Below are 15,285 nucleotides of genomic sequence, written 5' to 3' on the forward strand. Positions count from 1 at the left end.
ATAAAACTGTAAGTGAGAAAGTGTCCATTTTTTTTTTTTTTTTTTTTTTACTTTTGGGGAATTGACCCTTTGGCATTTGAATCAGAGACACATATACATCCAGTCAATGGTAATAATTTTACTTTATTTAAATGATTAGGCGAGCATTGAAGAAAATCACTTTCTTCCATAGTTTCTTAAATAACTGCATACATTTCAAACATTCAAAAATGAAAATGTACAACCATTTATGAATAACAGTTTCAATGTCCTTCCAAGTTTAGTCCAAACCCACTTCACATTTTGAAGATGACGACATAAAATGTTCTCTAGTAGCAAAATCACAGGAAATCTCCTCGGGATCCATTGACCTCCATCCACACCCGGGGGTGAGTGGGAAGCTAGAAGTAGCAGTGCGTTATTTTCTTTTCTTCATTTGTTCTTCACGAAAATGAATTTGGCTGGAGGACAAGCACCTCCAAACAAACCTAAAAAGTCTCTCAGATTATATTTATGTCAAGCAGATGATGCCAAAAGCCGTTTGTTGATCTTAAAACCGTGATTTTTTTTGGGGGGTTCTCACTACTCAAAGCACATGCCTTTACAATCAAGTGTCCTTGTCCATCTTGTTTCCAGGAAATTACGAGAAAAGCAGAGTTAAAAAAAAAAAAAGAGAAGAAAAAACAGTTCTGGGGCTTTCTACAGTGTGTGTAGATTGGTAACAAGGCGGTTCCTGGGGTCAGGCTGGAGTGAGGAAGGTGGTGTGTGTGTGTGTGGGGGGGGGGGGGGGGGGGGTATAAGGAGAGGGACATTTCAAAACTTCAACAATAGAGCTAAATCATTTCAGTAAGTTTTTGCTTCTAGTGTAAAGACTCTTTCTTAAAAAAACATGAACATACACATCTATTAATTTACATGTACACGATCTAAAAGCATTCATCTCAACCTCCTCTGAATAGGTTGTTTAGTCTGTCCAGCTCCCTGCAGTTGTCCATGGTCATAAGTTCTGCCTTCTTGCGCATTCTGTCGTCCCTGTAGACCTTAGCAGCGTACAGCAGGTCTGTTTCTGGATGAGACACGCAGAAAAAACCAACGTGAGGAAAAAAAAAATAGTGCAAAGCAGAAACTACTATTGAATTCAGTAAGCTAGTTCTGAGGGTGCATTGGTTACTCACTTGTCTGTCTCTCCTTCCAACAGTTATTTCTGACATTAGATACATAATCGTCCTCCACGCTTTTCTCAATCTGGTGCAGCGCCGAGCCCTTAAACTCCGACCTGAAATCTCGAGCGACGTAGTAGTCGACGTGCAGGTTTTCTGTCTGCCGTTTTACCGTCTGACCCGTGGACCTGGAGGAGATGCAAGTTGTTGTGAAAAATACTGAAATGCATTTTGTTCCCTGAAGGTGTTTTATAGGACCAGGTTTACTGCGGCACCACGATGAGCCGCTTGTGTCAACCTTTCATAGCACATTTAAAAAAAAGTCATAAAGGTGGATACTTTCTAGTTGTCAAATGTTATGATATTACATGTTGTCATCTGTACTACTGATGGGAAGTGAATGTGACATAAGGTTGTTATTAGCGGCCTATAATTGCAAGCAACAAGCAAGTTTGCCTCAGCGGTGAAAAACAGAAAATGTTTGTGCGTGTGTACACGTACGGTCTAGAGTAGAGGCTGTAGGGTGGAGGGGAAACCATCATCTGGCTCAGTATTGACACTAAAATCAGGACCACGATGGGCATCAGCTGGATAAACATTGAGAAACCACCCTGGAGGCAAACACAGTTCAATGAATCCTTCAGTTTCAACAACACACACTAATGTACTGGGACAGCATGCAGTTTCTATTGGTGCACATTATTTCAAATTATAAAACGTACATAAAATGTTTAATACACTTTTTTATATATAAAAAGGGAGAAAATCTGAACCCATGTACATACATCGTTCCTTTCTTCTGTTCTCTCTTGCCGGTTGTCCGTCTGTTGGCTATAGCTTGTTCTGCTGTTGGTGAAGGTGTGTGCAGCTGCTGTAGACAAAAAACATTATGACTGAGGTCGGGTAGAAAGAATATGGACCATGTCACCAATTACACCTGCACACAAAGATCAGTATTCAAAACCATATGTTCATGCTGTTCTACATTAATGAAAGGAATAAATTGACACTTACAGGAAGGGAAGCCACCTCCAAAGAACATGTTGAAGAGGTCCTCAGGAGTGATGTCGGCCTCGAAGCCCCTGTGGAAGTCAAAGCCTCCTCCTCCTCCATGTGAGTGACCCGGGCTGCTCGGCTCCTCTCCTCCCGTCAGGTCATACTGCCGTCTTTTGTCTGGGTTGCTCAGCACTGCGTATGAATTACCGATCTCTGGAGGAGGACCCAAATGATGTATCAAGGAGGGGAAGAAATTATTGACGTACATTATTTCAAACTGTGTTTTTCTAAGATCAGTAAATAGTAATGATGTACTTTTAAAGGCCTCTGTTGCTCCAGGTGCGTGGTTTTTGTCCGGATGGAACTTGAGTGCTAGTTTCCTGTAGGCTTTCTTCAGCTCGTCCTCGTTGACTTCTTTACTGACACCCAGCACTTCATAGTAGTCCTTACACCGCTTGATTCTGGAGGAGAGGGACACAAAGTGGAGCAGCTGAAAACAATTCAGTGGATCTGTTCTGACAGATGAGCAAAATGTTCTTTGTCCTCAAGCTTAAAAGAGAATTAAATAATTAAACCGATGTTCAATTATTCCACTGTTATACATCAGACATAACTCTTTACAACGTGTGTAAAAATAAATAAATGAAAAGACAATAAGTCATTTTGTTAGTTTATGATTACAATCTGCTGTAAAACAGAATGTTAATGATATGCTCACATAATCACGATATAAGTCGATAATATTAAGTTATCATGACTGGATTAGGATCACTAATGAGGTCACACGGGAGACATTTTTAAAGTAAACTGGTGTTATTTTTCTTAGAAGACATGATGCAATTTTTAACCCACTGAAGCTTCCCCAAAGGATTCTGTCTGAAAAAACACGAGGGAATAGAATGCTTACATATGTTCAAGTGCAATACACTGGCAGGATTACATAATGACAAGCAGCAGGTTTATCCTCTAAATGCACTCAAGTAGCTATTTGCAACTTTCTAGAATATGATTGAGGCCATAGGCTCTCTGTAGTCCTCGTGGTCTAAAACGATAGACCGTTAGCGGTTACCTGGAGTCGGCTCACACCGCGAAACGTCTCTCACTTTCCCTCATGTGCGAGACACCGAACCGACGAGGTTCCCATGGCAATTAGCCGTGTGTGCACAACACTGCAGTGAGAGACTACAGTGTCCTCCTGCAGCCACAGATGAAAGGGCTAATCAAGTATGATGGAAACAGTGCTGCCGTCACTGGGCCACATGTAGGACGGATTGCAGGACCACTTAGTGTGCACAGAAACACAGCATGAAAGAGAAGAGCCAGTGAATCCTTCAGTTCTCACCTTTGCACACCTTCCACCTGCTCTTTGTTGAAGCCTTTAGAAGACTCGCCTCCTCCAGACTCTTGGCCTTCCCCGCCTGGCTGTGCACCGGTGCCTTCTCCTGGTCTCCTACGATATGCACCGTTACCCGCTGAGCTCCCATTCTTTGTTAATGCGTCCAACAAAGCTAAAGAAGACCAGAAGAGGCTTAAGATTATTAAATGACAAATTATTACCGTCGGTATCTTATGAGTCTCCAAGCATTTCCGATTTGGTGTCAAGATTCAAGACAACTTTGATACAACACTGTAAATTATATCACATATATACACTGCACAGCTTTACACACAAAATCACAAAGTACTACAGTTACTTACAGTTGAAAAATGTTCAAGTAGCTCAAGTAGTTAAAAATACAGCACTCTGTCAGATGCCCAATCAGACCTTTCAATAGGTCTTACTTTAAAGATTAGTCAGTGAAAGAAAAGGCATCTCTTCAGTAAGGGACAGTACAAGGAGGCACTGGCTTCAGTCACCGAATGAAGACGCTTTTCAAGTACATGGATGGAGAATACATAACTTGCAAGTACATCAAAACCAAGAGGAAGAGTCATGTTAAAGTCAACATTGCGGACCAGTTCCAGCCACCTATTGGGGTGCAGTGAACAAAAGGGCATGAAGATGGTTTCTCATTTAATTAGCACTATGGTATGTGTTATAGAGACAGGAGTGTGCATTATCAGCATGTGTTGCAACATGCTATGGATGAAACCTGGCATTACACTGTCAGCAGCTCATTTATAACCAGATTAAGATGACGATTGTATTAATACAAAATATGCCCACTGTGCCGTAATGGCAGGCAGTGATGAGACTTCCAATTCATAAAGAATGCTGTATTTTATTCAGTGTTTCATAAGGAGCTTGATTCCACTGTTCTTCTGTTTCAGCCTTTATATTCACACATTTTCGAGTGTCCTTTCAGTCGTTGGGCCTTTCACACAGAAAGCGACGACGGCGCCACTGCAATCTGAAAGCCATTATTTCCAATGGTTTGCGCAGCTCCACAGCGGCTTGTTTTGCTGCATTGAGCAAAGTGTGAGCGCTGAGCGCAGCGCAAACCACGTCCTGAGTGAAAGGCACTTAAGGGTCAAGTTTGCCATCCATGAAGATAATATGGTCAGTGATACAAAAACACATTCTCAAAGACAGTAGAGCAACAGTAGAGCAGCTCAATCATGTCTCTTTCTCTCTCAAATGCTTTTAACATGTTCTAATGTTCCTTATTGTTCATTAATCATCATTATGCAGTCACCTGTAACAGAACAAGCACACAACCATGATCCGCTTCCCATAGCACTCTAGACTACTTCACATGTTGACAAAGACAAAGTCATAATCACTGCATTTCTTTGCATATTACTCAGCATGCTTTGGTCATGCTGACTCGTATGGTTTTGCAGCGGCAACAACCTTATTTGCCCACACCGATCAATATTCATTTGACCAAATACACTCCTCCTGGTGCCATATTGTGATATGTTATTATATTGACAGCGTTACAACCGTCCCTCTTTAATGTGAACACCTTCACATGCTGGGTTCACGGAGCCAGTTGATAACCAGCCTAATGATGGCCAGATAACTCAAAGAGAGCAGGGCAAATATGAACATGACTGGGATATGGGTACAACCCCGCCTCCACGTGAGGAATGCTGGTGTACAGGTGCAGTCTTGGTGTGCCTTCTTCTGTCAACCCTTTATGTGGGATGCCCTGGATTGCAACATTAGGAAACACACTCCCTGATCACTCACACCAAAGACACAGAAAGAGCTTCTTCCCCCAAGCGATCAGGATTGTGAACTTTAGAGAACCCCCACAGTCCCCTTACTCCTCTCAATACACATATACCTTTTCTATAGAATATATATTTCAGCTCCTTCCACATCATCTTTGGCACATTTTCTAAAGCCTCGTCATTATACATTCTGCTTTAAAACACACACACTTTAACCTGACGGTGCAGGCACATCATTGTGCCAACAAAGACATGAACGTTACTTTTAACCAAGTTACAATTTAACAACTCAGAAGCTCCTGGTCATCAATGTTAAAGTTGATCTATACCCTGTTCCAGTCACTCACAATACTGCATATAGAAGAGCCTTTTTAGAGCGAACGTAGACTTCTGTCAGCCCCATCCTGACTTAGCCCAACACCTGTTTCCTCTTACAGACAGGTGTGTGTGTGTGTCCCGGATGAGCCTAGACTCAATCATTCAATTAAAGGATTGGCAGTCGGGCTGGCCAGCCTGCAGTCGTAGCCGTGACTACATCCTCCCTCTCCAGTCTCCACTTGCTTGTTCATCGACATGCAAACGAACCCACGGCCTTTACGCACACAGCAATAATACCGTTAGGTTAACGTAGGTTAGGCCAGCGTCTATTCACTTGAAGTGAATGTGAAATGACAGCTAACAGTCAACACAAATGCTCTAAAGGTCAGCTAGTCTTCAAGATGTTGCAATGAATGACAGCTAGCATTAACGTTCAACCACTGAGCCAACGACGGCTTGATCGTGGATCGACGTTACACGACTACCATTGCTCCACTGATAGCTGCTAACGTTAGAGGCTAACACTTATCCACGTACCGTCACCATATATAATCCACATTAACCGAGAGGTCCGCTGTAGCGAAGCGGTGGCTAGTTTAGCTAACACAATGCTAGGCCCACAACTTCGTTAGATAACGCTAACTCGGATATGTGTTGCTTTATGTCCCGTCTTAAATAAACCGTTTATTCGTGACTAACGTTGACTAATCATGCAAACACGCGTTGAACAATAGTACAAATAGTGAGTTGTTGTGAGCTTCAGACGTTAACAAACGTCAGCTATGCTAGCTAACACTTGGTGGTTGTCAGTGTAGTTGTTCCTTCGCTAGGTTAGCCTTTGACCGGTCAGTCAGCAGCAGCCCTACCTTTGGCTCTGTCCGTCGGATACAGCTTCTCTGCTTTGTGCAGATACTTGGACGCTTTCTCTCTATCTCCGGCTGTGAGGGCTTTCGTCGCTATGTTTATACATTTTTCAGCTTCGTCTCTGTTCCCTTCCATCTTCATCCCTCTTCCTCCTCCGACCGAGTCAGCTGATCGTCTCACTCACCACGTGGTGCCCAGCACTGACAGCCGAGTCCAGATGTAACGTTATACATGCCACATTATCTTAATAACTGGTCAAAGAATGTAATGAGGGAGGATTAAAACATTTTAATAAATGGCAGAAGTGTTAAAAACCTATTTTTTAAATATAGTTTCACATCCACAAACATTTTTTTTTTTATTATTGTAGGTTTGGAATTTTGCTAAAATGTCATTTTGAAATTACAAAGTTGTCTTTGTAGATGTCAGAATTTCATAGAGAAGTACTGTAATGCTGGAAGATGATGTTTACCCATAATTTGACTCCGCATGGCTCCACCTTGTGGAACAACAGAACTATTACAATTAATAGGAAAACACTTGTTGAATCAAAATTGGTATGATTATAACAGATTTTTTGTTACTGACCTGACCCGGAACATTCTCAAATGTATACTTTTTTCATGATTATGCAAGAGACAGGAATATTATAATAAGAGGTAATGTAACAATCACAAATTAACACATTTTTAAAATATTTTAAATGGCCAATATCTCCAAAGGCCAAATAATTAAAGTCTTAAATTATTAAATTTAAGTTATTCATTCAAAATCCTTAAGTAAACACACAGAAGTAAAAGTTAAATGTACTCAAAAATCTAAAGTACTATGAACTAACCAGTGGAACTGGCAAAACCTCCATAGCAGCCAACCACTGCATATATGCCTGATGTACTTAAATATTCTCACTAGCAAGCCGATACAGTGATGGACACTGGGCAGGATGAAAATCATATAAAAGATGTCCACCATCACTCAAAATACAGTAGAGGTGATCAGAATGACATTATTTTCCAGGGTGCTGTGGCAAATATTAGACCATTCTCCATATTTAACCTAACATGCAGTTTCCATAAAAACAAGAAAGGATAGTTACCAGCACATTTCGCCGTATACACACGCACACACACAGTGAAGTTGATATTTGGTAATGTATTTATTCAGAGTTCAGTGATCAAATTTATCAACATTTGTTATGTGCCTTACATTTTGTGCCAGCATTAAATATAGGACATCATTGAATTCATAAGTTGTATTTAGATAACTTTACAGCAGACTTATTCATACTGCACAGAAAAAAAGACTGAACTGTTATTTACAAGACAATTATTAGCTGAATTGTACCAGATTGTACCAAAACATCAACATCCATAAAACGCATTTAACGTCATTAATGAAAACAAGCAAGACAAAAGAAACGGTCTTCAATTAGATATTACATTATTCAAAGGGCAAAAAGTGTTAAATCCACATTTTTTTCTATTCTTTACACAGCCCTGGATCTGACAAACTGTCGGGCAATTCATTTGAAATAACAAAGTCATCTTCAAGCCCTTCAAGCCACTCATACAAGCTGCCAGCAGAGTAGATCTCACAGTGAAAGCTCTAGATTAAATAAACAAACTGCACAGGGTTGTAACTGTAAGTTTGGATGAACACTACCATTTTTAAAAGGAGCTGACAGTAAGATGCCCATCTAGAGGATTTCAAGTGACAGAGCTGAGGGCAACACACAGGGTCGAGACTTTGAGTCAGACGTGTTGGTCTGTGTTTTTCGTGGAGTCTCTTAAGCTGCCGTGCGTGAAGGGGGAAGTTTGGTTGAGAAAGAGCCCATGGTGTTGAGTGCTGCGTGGATGCGGAAGTGTAGCCTCGACTCCATGTTGTAGTCTTTGTAGTTAATCCTGCAAATAAGATCACTTATAAGCTTTTTTTGTATAATATGGCAGTATGGAATGTCACTTTATTGGGCAGACATATTTCGTCAAGGCATTTTGGGAATTGCCATTCTGACTTTAAGAGAAAACATCCAGATGTGTTTTTATAAATGCACATGCAGAACTAACTGTAACCCACGACAGTAGAAGAGTTAAAAACACTTACTTGACATTTTCCATCATTGTGATGGCTGTGTTGATGTCACCTTTCTGCTTGTGCAACAGGCCGAGCTCATACATGGTGAATGGCACCAGGTAGTTGTCGTGCTCGATATCCTTTTCACTGCCCGAAATTTTTTTATAAAATCAAAGTCAGTTCAGTGGGTCTATTCAACAGTGGCCAAATTTGAGTTCTGAAGTCTCAACACCACACAGAGGTCAAATATTTTATGCATCATGTTCTTCAAGACAAGGTATATATGGATAAATACAAAATACAGCTCATGCAATTCAAATCATTTGACTGAAATACATCCTGACAAGACGTTACATATGTAGGATTTACATAAACATCTTTAGGGAGTCTGTTCAGACGCAAACTGAAGCCAGGGGACAGTAAAGGAAGATTAATAAAACTCCTTTCATGAAGTGAAATGGACAAACAACCAGTGACCAGTGTGTTGTGTGTGATTTGTGACTACATTTCAGTTTATTTTCCAACCTACTTTTCCTGAGAGAGTGTGTTGCAATGTCATTAAGATGGCCTCACCTGGAAATGACTTGTTCGAAGCAGAGCTCAGCCTGGACCAGATGCCCCAGCTGTCTTAGACACAGGCCCTTCAGCAGCTGAACAACACACTGGTCATCCAGGTGATACACTGATGGGTCTACACATGAGATAAAATGCTATTAGTGTCCCGTTGAAATCTAATAGTTAATGTGGATTGAAGTTCTGCTGTTCCCCTCACTTGGATCATCTCTGAGCTGCTCCTCTGCTTTCTCTAAGGTGGTCAAGATGCTTTTAGTCAACTCTGGTCTTTTGCCCACCACTGTGAAACCATTCCACACGTACATCATTTCCTGTGGGAAAAGACGCCTTGTCAATCCAGTTCTCAGTTTTAGTTTTAAGTCACTAAAAGTAGGAGTGCACATGCATCCTCACCAAAGCAGGCACGACTAGTTTCACAGGCGCAGAAGAAGAGTATCGGCATGCTTTGCTTGCTGCAAACTTCTCTGTTGGGATCGACTTCCCAGCAATCCTCAGTCTGAGACCCTCCACCTGCCTACAAACAAAAGCATGTCTCACTAACTATTACAGAACTTATAACAGAATCCTATACAGAAATGATGGTCGTCTCTATCACACACCTGAATAACACCATCACATTTTCTCGCAGTTCAGTCACTTCTTCCTCTGGTAGCATGCTCAAGATGGCAGCTTTCTGGAATGTATAGGTGGCCTGCAAGAGAAGAGCAATCAGCTTATAACAAGAGATAAAAACAATGTCAATACATGAGCAGTTTAGCACCGGGTCAAAAGGGAGAATAAGTTGTATTCGTCACCTGGGACCACTTGCTCTCTTTGCAGAGCAGGTCAGCGTATCGATACGCCTCCCTCCAGTTTTGTTCGAATGAGTAAGCCCACATCAGCTCCCAGTAACACAGGTGGTGAATCTGACGCCACTCTTCCTGTGCTGCAATACACGCCAGGAACTTTTCCTGGGCCTGCAGAAAACCCCAGACACATGGGCTTTCAGTTTTCTTCAACAACAACATGAGCTGCATTTAACAGTTAGACCAGTACTCACAAAAGTGAAGTTTCCTTTGAGCAAAGCAATCCTTGCAGTGTAGAAAAGAATGAGAGCTCCCTGTGGATGACACACAGACAAATTAAATCAAAAATGATGCCATTTCACTGAATGACAGTAGTGACATCTGCCGTGAGTTACAATCAGCAATAATCACTGCTCACATTGGGGAACTTTTCAATGTAGGGCTCCAGCAGGGCCTCAGCCTCAGTAAGGTTTGCTTCACCAGTACCTGGGGAAAGAACATGAGCAGAATAAGAACTTTCTGACCATCACAAATCATAATATAATGACAGAATGCAGCTTATTCCTGGAAGAAAATTACCCAGAATCACAGTAATGTAGAGATGAAACATCAGCAGCGTCAGGGTGCTGAGGATGGAGCGCAGGCTGTTGCCGGCTGCTCCCTCCCTCAACTCTGACAAACCCATTTCCTGTAAGAAAATTGGCAAATGACGCTATCTGTATATTTTGCTGGAGAAAAAAATAAAATTAAAATAAAGGACTGAGGGTACTTACCCGGTCTCCTGAGAAGCCCAAAAACTCCATCAGTCTGAGGACTTTGGATGGGAGCAGAGACAACATCTACCAAAAAAATAGGTTCAATGTTGGTTAGGCTTGATACAACTTAACAACAATACTTTGTTCATTTAGCAAAACTGCAGCTATATAATGTGGCAAAAACACTTTGTTCTACTGCATGACTCACCAGATTAAATGATCCAATGCCCATGCTGACACCGCCCCTAAAATGTATGTGGGTGCTCTTCTGTTTTTCCATGTCTTTTGTGACACTGGCCAAGGCCTGGCAATCCCTGGTTTGGGAGACAAAATATCATTTAAAAGCATACTCAAATATGATGATGTACATTATTTTCTTTTTCTCAATGTCTGGTTATGGCATTATGCCCCCCCCCCCCCCCCCCCCCATTCAAGCTTCTTACTTGAAAATCTGATAACTGTTTCGGATTCTCATCCCTCCTTTGATGAAGCCGAGTATAGTCTCATCCAGGAAGGTGAGAGATGCTTTCTGCAGCAGAACTTCAGCATAGCACAGCTCTGCATGCATCTCCTCTGTTAACAAGAATCAAATGTCACATGATGGGTGAAAACAACTTTCCAGACCTGCAAAAATGTTAAAAACACAATACACATTGTCATTTTGTTTATAAAATGCACTAAACTGTCCTCCCTCTCTGTCTGCACTGCACTAACTTGTCTTCTCCTGCAGTCAGGGAGGGATTGTTATCCTTCTTAAATGTTTAGATTCTCACTGTCTCTAAACTCCACATCCTCCACGTTTTGAATTTCCCCCCCACCCGCTACTGATGCAATCACCCTCCACACCCCATGTTCACCTTCTGTATACAATTACATTTTCTTTATTTCTAATAAAAACACTAAAAGAGTACTTAAACATGGCTCATTTCACCTCCTAATCACAGATCCAATGAGTCTGTAAGCGTATCACTCACCTTCTGTCAGGTTGTCAGCTGGTTGCCTATTCCACAGGTTGGTTAAAGTCTCCACTATTCCAGTTTTCTTCCGAAATCTAAGTTAAGGAATACACAGTATGGTGACAAATTAATCAGGACGGTGTCTCAACGCTTTTAAGACAAGGTGATGAATGAATTCTTCCCTATACGACTCATTTTTTTACTCAGAAATGCACCACATTTTGTACACACCGTTGAACTTAAATCCTAAACTTTTATGAAAGTGTTCAGCCGTACCTTTGGCACGTCTGCAGGGATTCACCCAGTGACGCCATGGCAGCATTCATGTCCTTTGGGTCAAAGGTCATGCCTGCCTGCATCACCAAAATGCTGCTGTAGCCCATTGCGTGGTACATGCTCTGACTCTTCCTGAAGGGGACAAATGCAATGATTATTAAAAAAGAACCCTGCATATTCTAATTGTGAAATTAGAATATTTTTAAAAGTAACCAAATGCCTATAACTAAATGTTATCGTACAACCAGCAGTGTGAAACAGCTGTCTACAAAGATGCAGAGTCAGCTGGAGACTAGTTTAAGAGTCAGTGACTAACCGGGGTTTTAAGACAGCCAAAGCATCAGAAAACCTGTTGTTCAGGAAAAGGTTGAGGGCATCAGAGCATTCCATCAGTGCGGCCTCCAAATCCATTTCAGGGGATCTAAATGAAAGAATGACAAATTAATTTAGGCTTCTACATCTCAACAGACATGCATCTGAAAACAAGTCTTGCATAAGTATCTGGGAGCCCAGACAAGTGGCACTTTGGTCTTGCGAGATAAGATGCGAAATGTATAGCATGTTGGCAATTTGAGTGTGTGGAACAAAGGGGTTTAAAGTATATGTATGCACAGTTTGAAGAATGAATACATGATAAAGTATCACTAAGTTACGATATAAGATATATAGTGACCTCTAGTTGTTGTGAGTTGGGCATTACAACAAATAGATTTAATTAAATAGCAAACCCATTTGCAAGGATACATTATATTTTCTATAGGATAATTATTTTCAACATGTGCCAATCTTTGAAAAACATGCACACACTCCTGTAAAACCTATAAAATAAAAGCATAATTTCACTTACATTGAATCCTCACTGATTTGGTTCAGGTCCATCTGAAAAAAAGAAAATTCTAATTTTAAATCCATTTTTAAGTTGAAAACAGTGTGATGAGAGAGACGTTTACTCCACCCTAACAGGCCATTTGGCGTTTATTTGTTACAGTAAAATGTGATGTCAGTCAACATGCTCCCTTCAGACCCTTTGAAGATGATGCATTAAAGGAAAAACAACTTTCAACAACTCAACTTCCCTCCTCCCCTCCTGTCTTGACTGATAAAATCAAACCGAAGAGACAAAACAGTTTTAGAATTAACGAATAAATAAAAGTAAAAAAACTCTGGTCAAATTCGGTCATTAGACATAGACGTTGCATTGCAATGTTATCTACCTGTTGCAGTGAATCGTGTTTTTCCATCTCCATTTGATGCTGGAATTTAAGTCAGACAAGAAGAAGTTACTCAGGTGTCTTTTTTCCCTCTGCGGTGAAAGCCCTCTCTTCACTTGCACATAAAGAGATCATTTGGCCTCCTGCGATATTTATAGGGTGTGGAGTGGCCTAGATTTGCAAGGCCAGCCCACAAATCTGTCGGAAGTTGACACTATCTTTACAATCTTAATATTAACTACTTTTATCCAGATTTTATCAGATACTCTAGTTCAATGATCAAACGAACTGGTGCACATAAGAAGCCAAAGAGCGCACATTTGAGACAACGAGATGAGCTCGTTTTTATGTAACGATGTGTAAAACATGTCAATGCAGCTGCACTGATGACTCGAGAAAGGTGCGCAGAACAAAGGTATTACCTGATGGACTAGCGGTGGATTAAGTACTCAGACATGTATTAAGGCAAAAGTTACACAATAAATCTGCTGGGTCGAGAGATAAATCATTTATTTAAAAAGCATGTTCTGCTGCACAAATGCGAAGTCATTTTGCAGACTTTTTTCTTTTCAGTGTGAAATAACTGATAATTGTACCTCTTTGGACTTAAAATAAAGCCATTTCAAAAGTTTAGAGGAAATCTCACTTTGTTATATTTCATGTCAAAAATGTAACTATGGGTCCCAATTCACAGCATTTGTGTGTGTATGTGTGTGTGTGTGTGTGTGTGTATGTGTGTGTGTGTGTGTGGTCATTCATTCATTCGCTGTATTTTATTAGCTCCTTATACTTGTAAGAAAGATCTTAATCTGAAGAGTAACTAATTTCCGCTGTCAGATAAATGTACTGGTGTGAAGGTACAATATTTTCCTTTAAAGCGAAGTGAAGTAGAATAATAAAGTAATCAGTAAATGGAAATAATCAAGTAAGTTTGTCAAAATTGTACTTAAGATAAATAAATGTACTTAAGTTCGTCACTAAATGTAGTTACTTCCACTTGGAGGAACAATTGGGAGCGGAGGCAGAGGAAAGGATTTACCATCACAAATTACCAGATGCCTTCTGGGATAAATTCCTCGCGCTGCTCCATGTCCAGTGCATACTGGGTTAACTTCATTCTGACAGCACAAGGCATGTTTTACGTAGATTTGGTTAACATTTCTGGTTACTTGCATGCATGTGATGTCCCTGTCTAACTCTTTAATTCCGGTGGTTTGGTTGTTTCCGTAGCTGCTCTGCACTCTCAAGTGTCTATGAAGCTTCTTTATGACGCTATTACTATTATTGAATGTCATAAAAAGGATCTGAATGAGTTGTAAAAAGCTTTCACCAGCAAATTGAAAACATTTACATCACTCAAACAATTAATATGATGTGCATGTGGTTATTGTGTGACTTTAAAGTCATATTATAATATTGTAATGTTCCACTTACGATTCGGAGACAGAGTGAAGTCCTTGCAAGAGGTTTATTAACACAAACCGTCAACAATAGTGCCGAGCAACTCCAGCGAGCATTAACGGTCTTTTTACAGGTCTCAACAACTCTCTTCTTTGTTGGTTGCGGTCTAACGACTTTGACTAGCTCCCAACACAGAACAGGTAGCTCCCGAACAGAACAGGTAACCCCCTCCTCCCCTCTGCTCTACCAATCACAGGCACGCACCTTGACCAACGTGTACAGTGCGTCCCGTGATTGGCCAGAGAGAGGGAAGTGACAGCCTGCAACCAACAACCAAAAAAGTTACAAAATTACACCTTTTAGCATAATATAGCATATATGCCAGGGGTATCAAACTCAATCACAGAGAGGGCCAAAATAAGAAATTGTGACTACGTTGAGGGCCAAATAGAGTCACCATTTAATAAACAGGATAGAAGGGATATTGGACAAAGTGCAAAAAGAATACATGTTTAGGTAGTGTAGCGTCCAAATCTTTAGCACAATGTAAACCTTAAGTTGACGCGAGTTTCTGGTCCTTAGCACATAGCTCACACCGACACCGCTCGTAGATGAAAGCAATATGTGTTTTTATTGATCCAATTTCCTTCGTACAAGTTAGTGAAACGACTTCCTTTATTCCTAAAAGTACCCTGATTACCTCGACACACTTTAATGATCCACAGGTTAATCCACATAGCACGTTTCATATAACACGTTTCATAACACAGTCCATAACACGTTTCACAACACGTTTCATAACACGGTCGGAAAACTGTGCG

General features: G+C 40.8%; 2 protein-coding genes across 3 annotated transcripts; both read right to left on the minus strand.

The window, feature by feature from the left end:
• Positions 1-103: 103 nt before the first annotated feature.
• Positions 104-6,600, minus strand: dnajb14 (DnaJ heat shock protein family (Hsp40) member B14). Of its 2 annotated transcripts, none has more exons than XM_076091342.1 (8): positions 6,440-6,600; positions 3,478-3,643; positions 2,451-2,596; positions 2,154-2,348; positions 1,925-2,007; positions 1,641-1,750; positions 1,155-1,327; positions 104-1,045 (listed from the first exon to the last, which is right to left on the minus strand). In XM_076091342.1, the coding sequence occupies exons 1-8, from the start codon at positions 6,576-6,578 to the stop codon at positions 921-923; spliced, it is 1,137 nt and encodes a 378-aa protein (XP_075947457.1). In that variant the 5' UTR covers positions 6,579-6,600; the 3' UTR covers positions 104-920. The 2 variants fall into 2 exon arrangements, with proteins under 2 accessions (XP_075947457.1, XP_075947456.1); XM_076091341.1 differs by having other exon boundaries at positions 1,925-2,010.
• Positions 6,601-8,223: 1,623 nt separating this feature from the next.
• Positions 8,224-13,099, minus strand: LOC142950008 (tetratricopeptide repeat protein 39B-like). Its single transcript, XM_076091913.1, has 18 exons — positions 13,067-13,099; positions 12,700-12,731; positions 12,169-12,273; positions 11,853-11,984; positions 11,595-11,671; positions 11,064-11,193; positions 10,829-10,934; positions 10,639-10,704; positions 10,445-10,553; positions 10,284-10,351; positions 10,120-10,179; positions 9,875-10,036; positions 9,680-9,771; positions 9,474-9,594; positions 9,280-9,391; positions 9,081-9,198; positions 8,538-8,654; positions 8,224-8,338 (listed from the first exon to the last, which is right to left on the minus strand). The coding sequence occupies exons 1-18, from the start codon at positions 13,097-13,099 to the stop codon at positions 8,224-8,226; spliced, it is 1,755 nt and encodes a 584-aa protein (XP_075948028.1).
• Between the last annotated feature and the right edge of the window lie 2,186 nt (positions 13,100-15,285).

This window comes from Anarhichas minor, unplaced genomic scaffold (genome assembly GCF_050575085.1).
Source record: "Anarhichas minor isolate MPS153535 unplaced genomic scaffold, ASM5057508v1 ptg000014l, whole genome shotgun sequence".
In the NCBI taxonomy this organism is placed as follows: domain Eukaryota; kingdom Metazoa; phylum Chordata; class Actinopteri; order Perciformes; family Anarhichadidae; genus Anarhichas; species Anarhichas minor.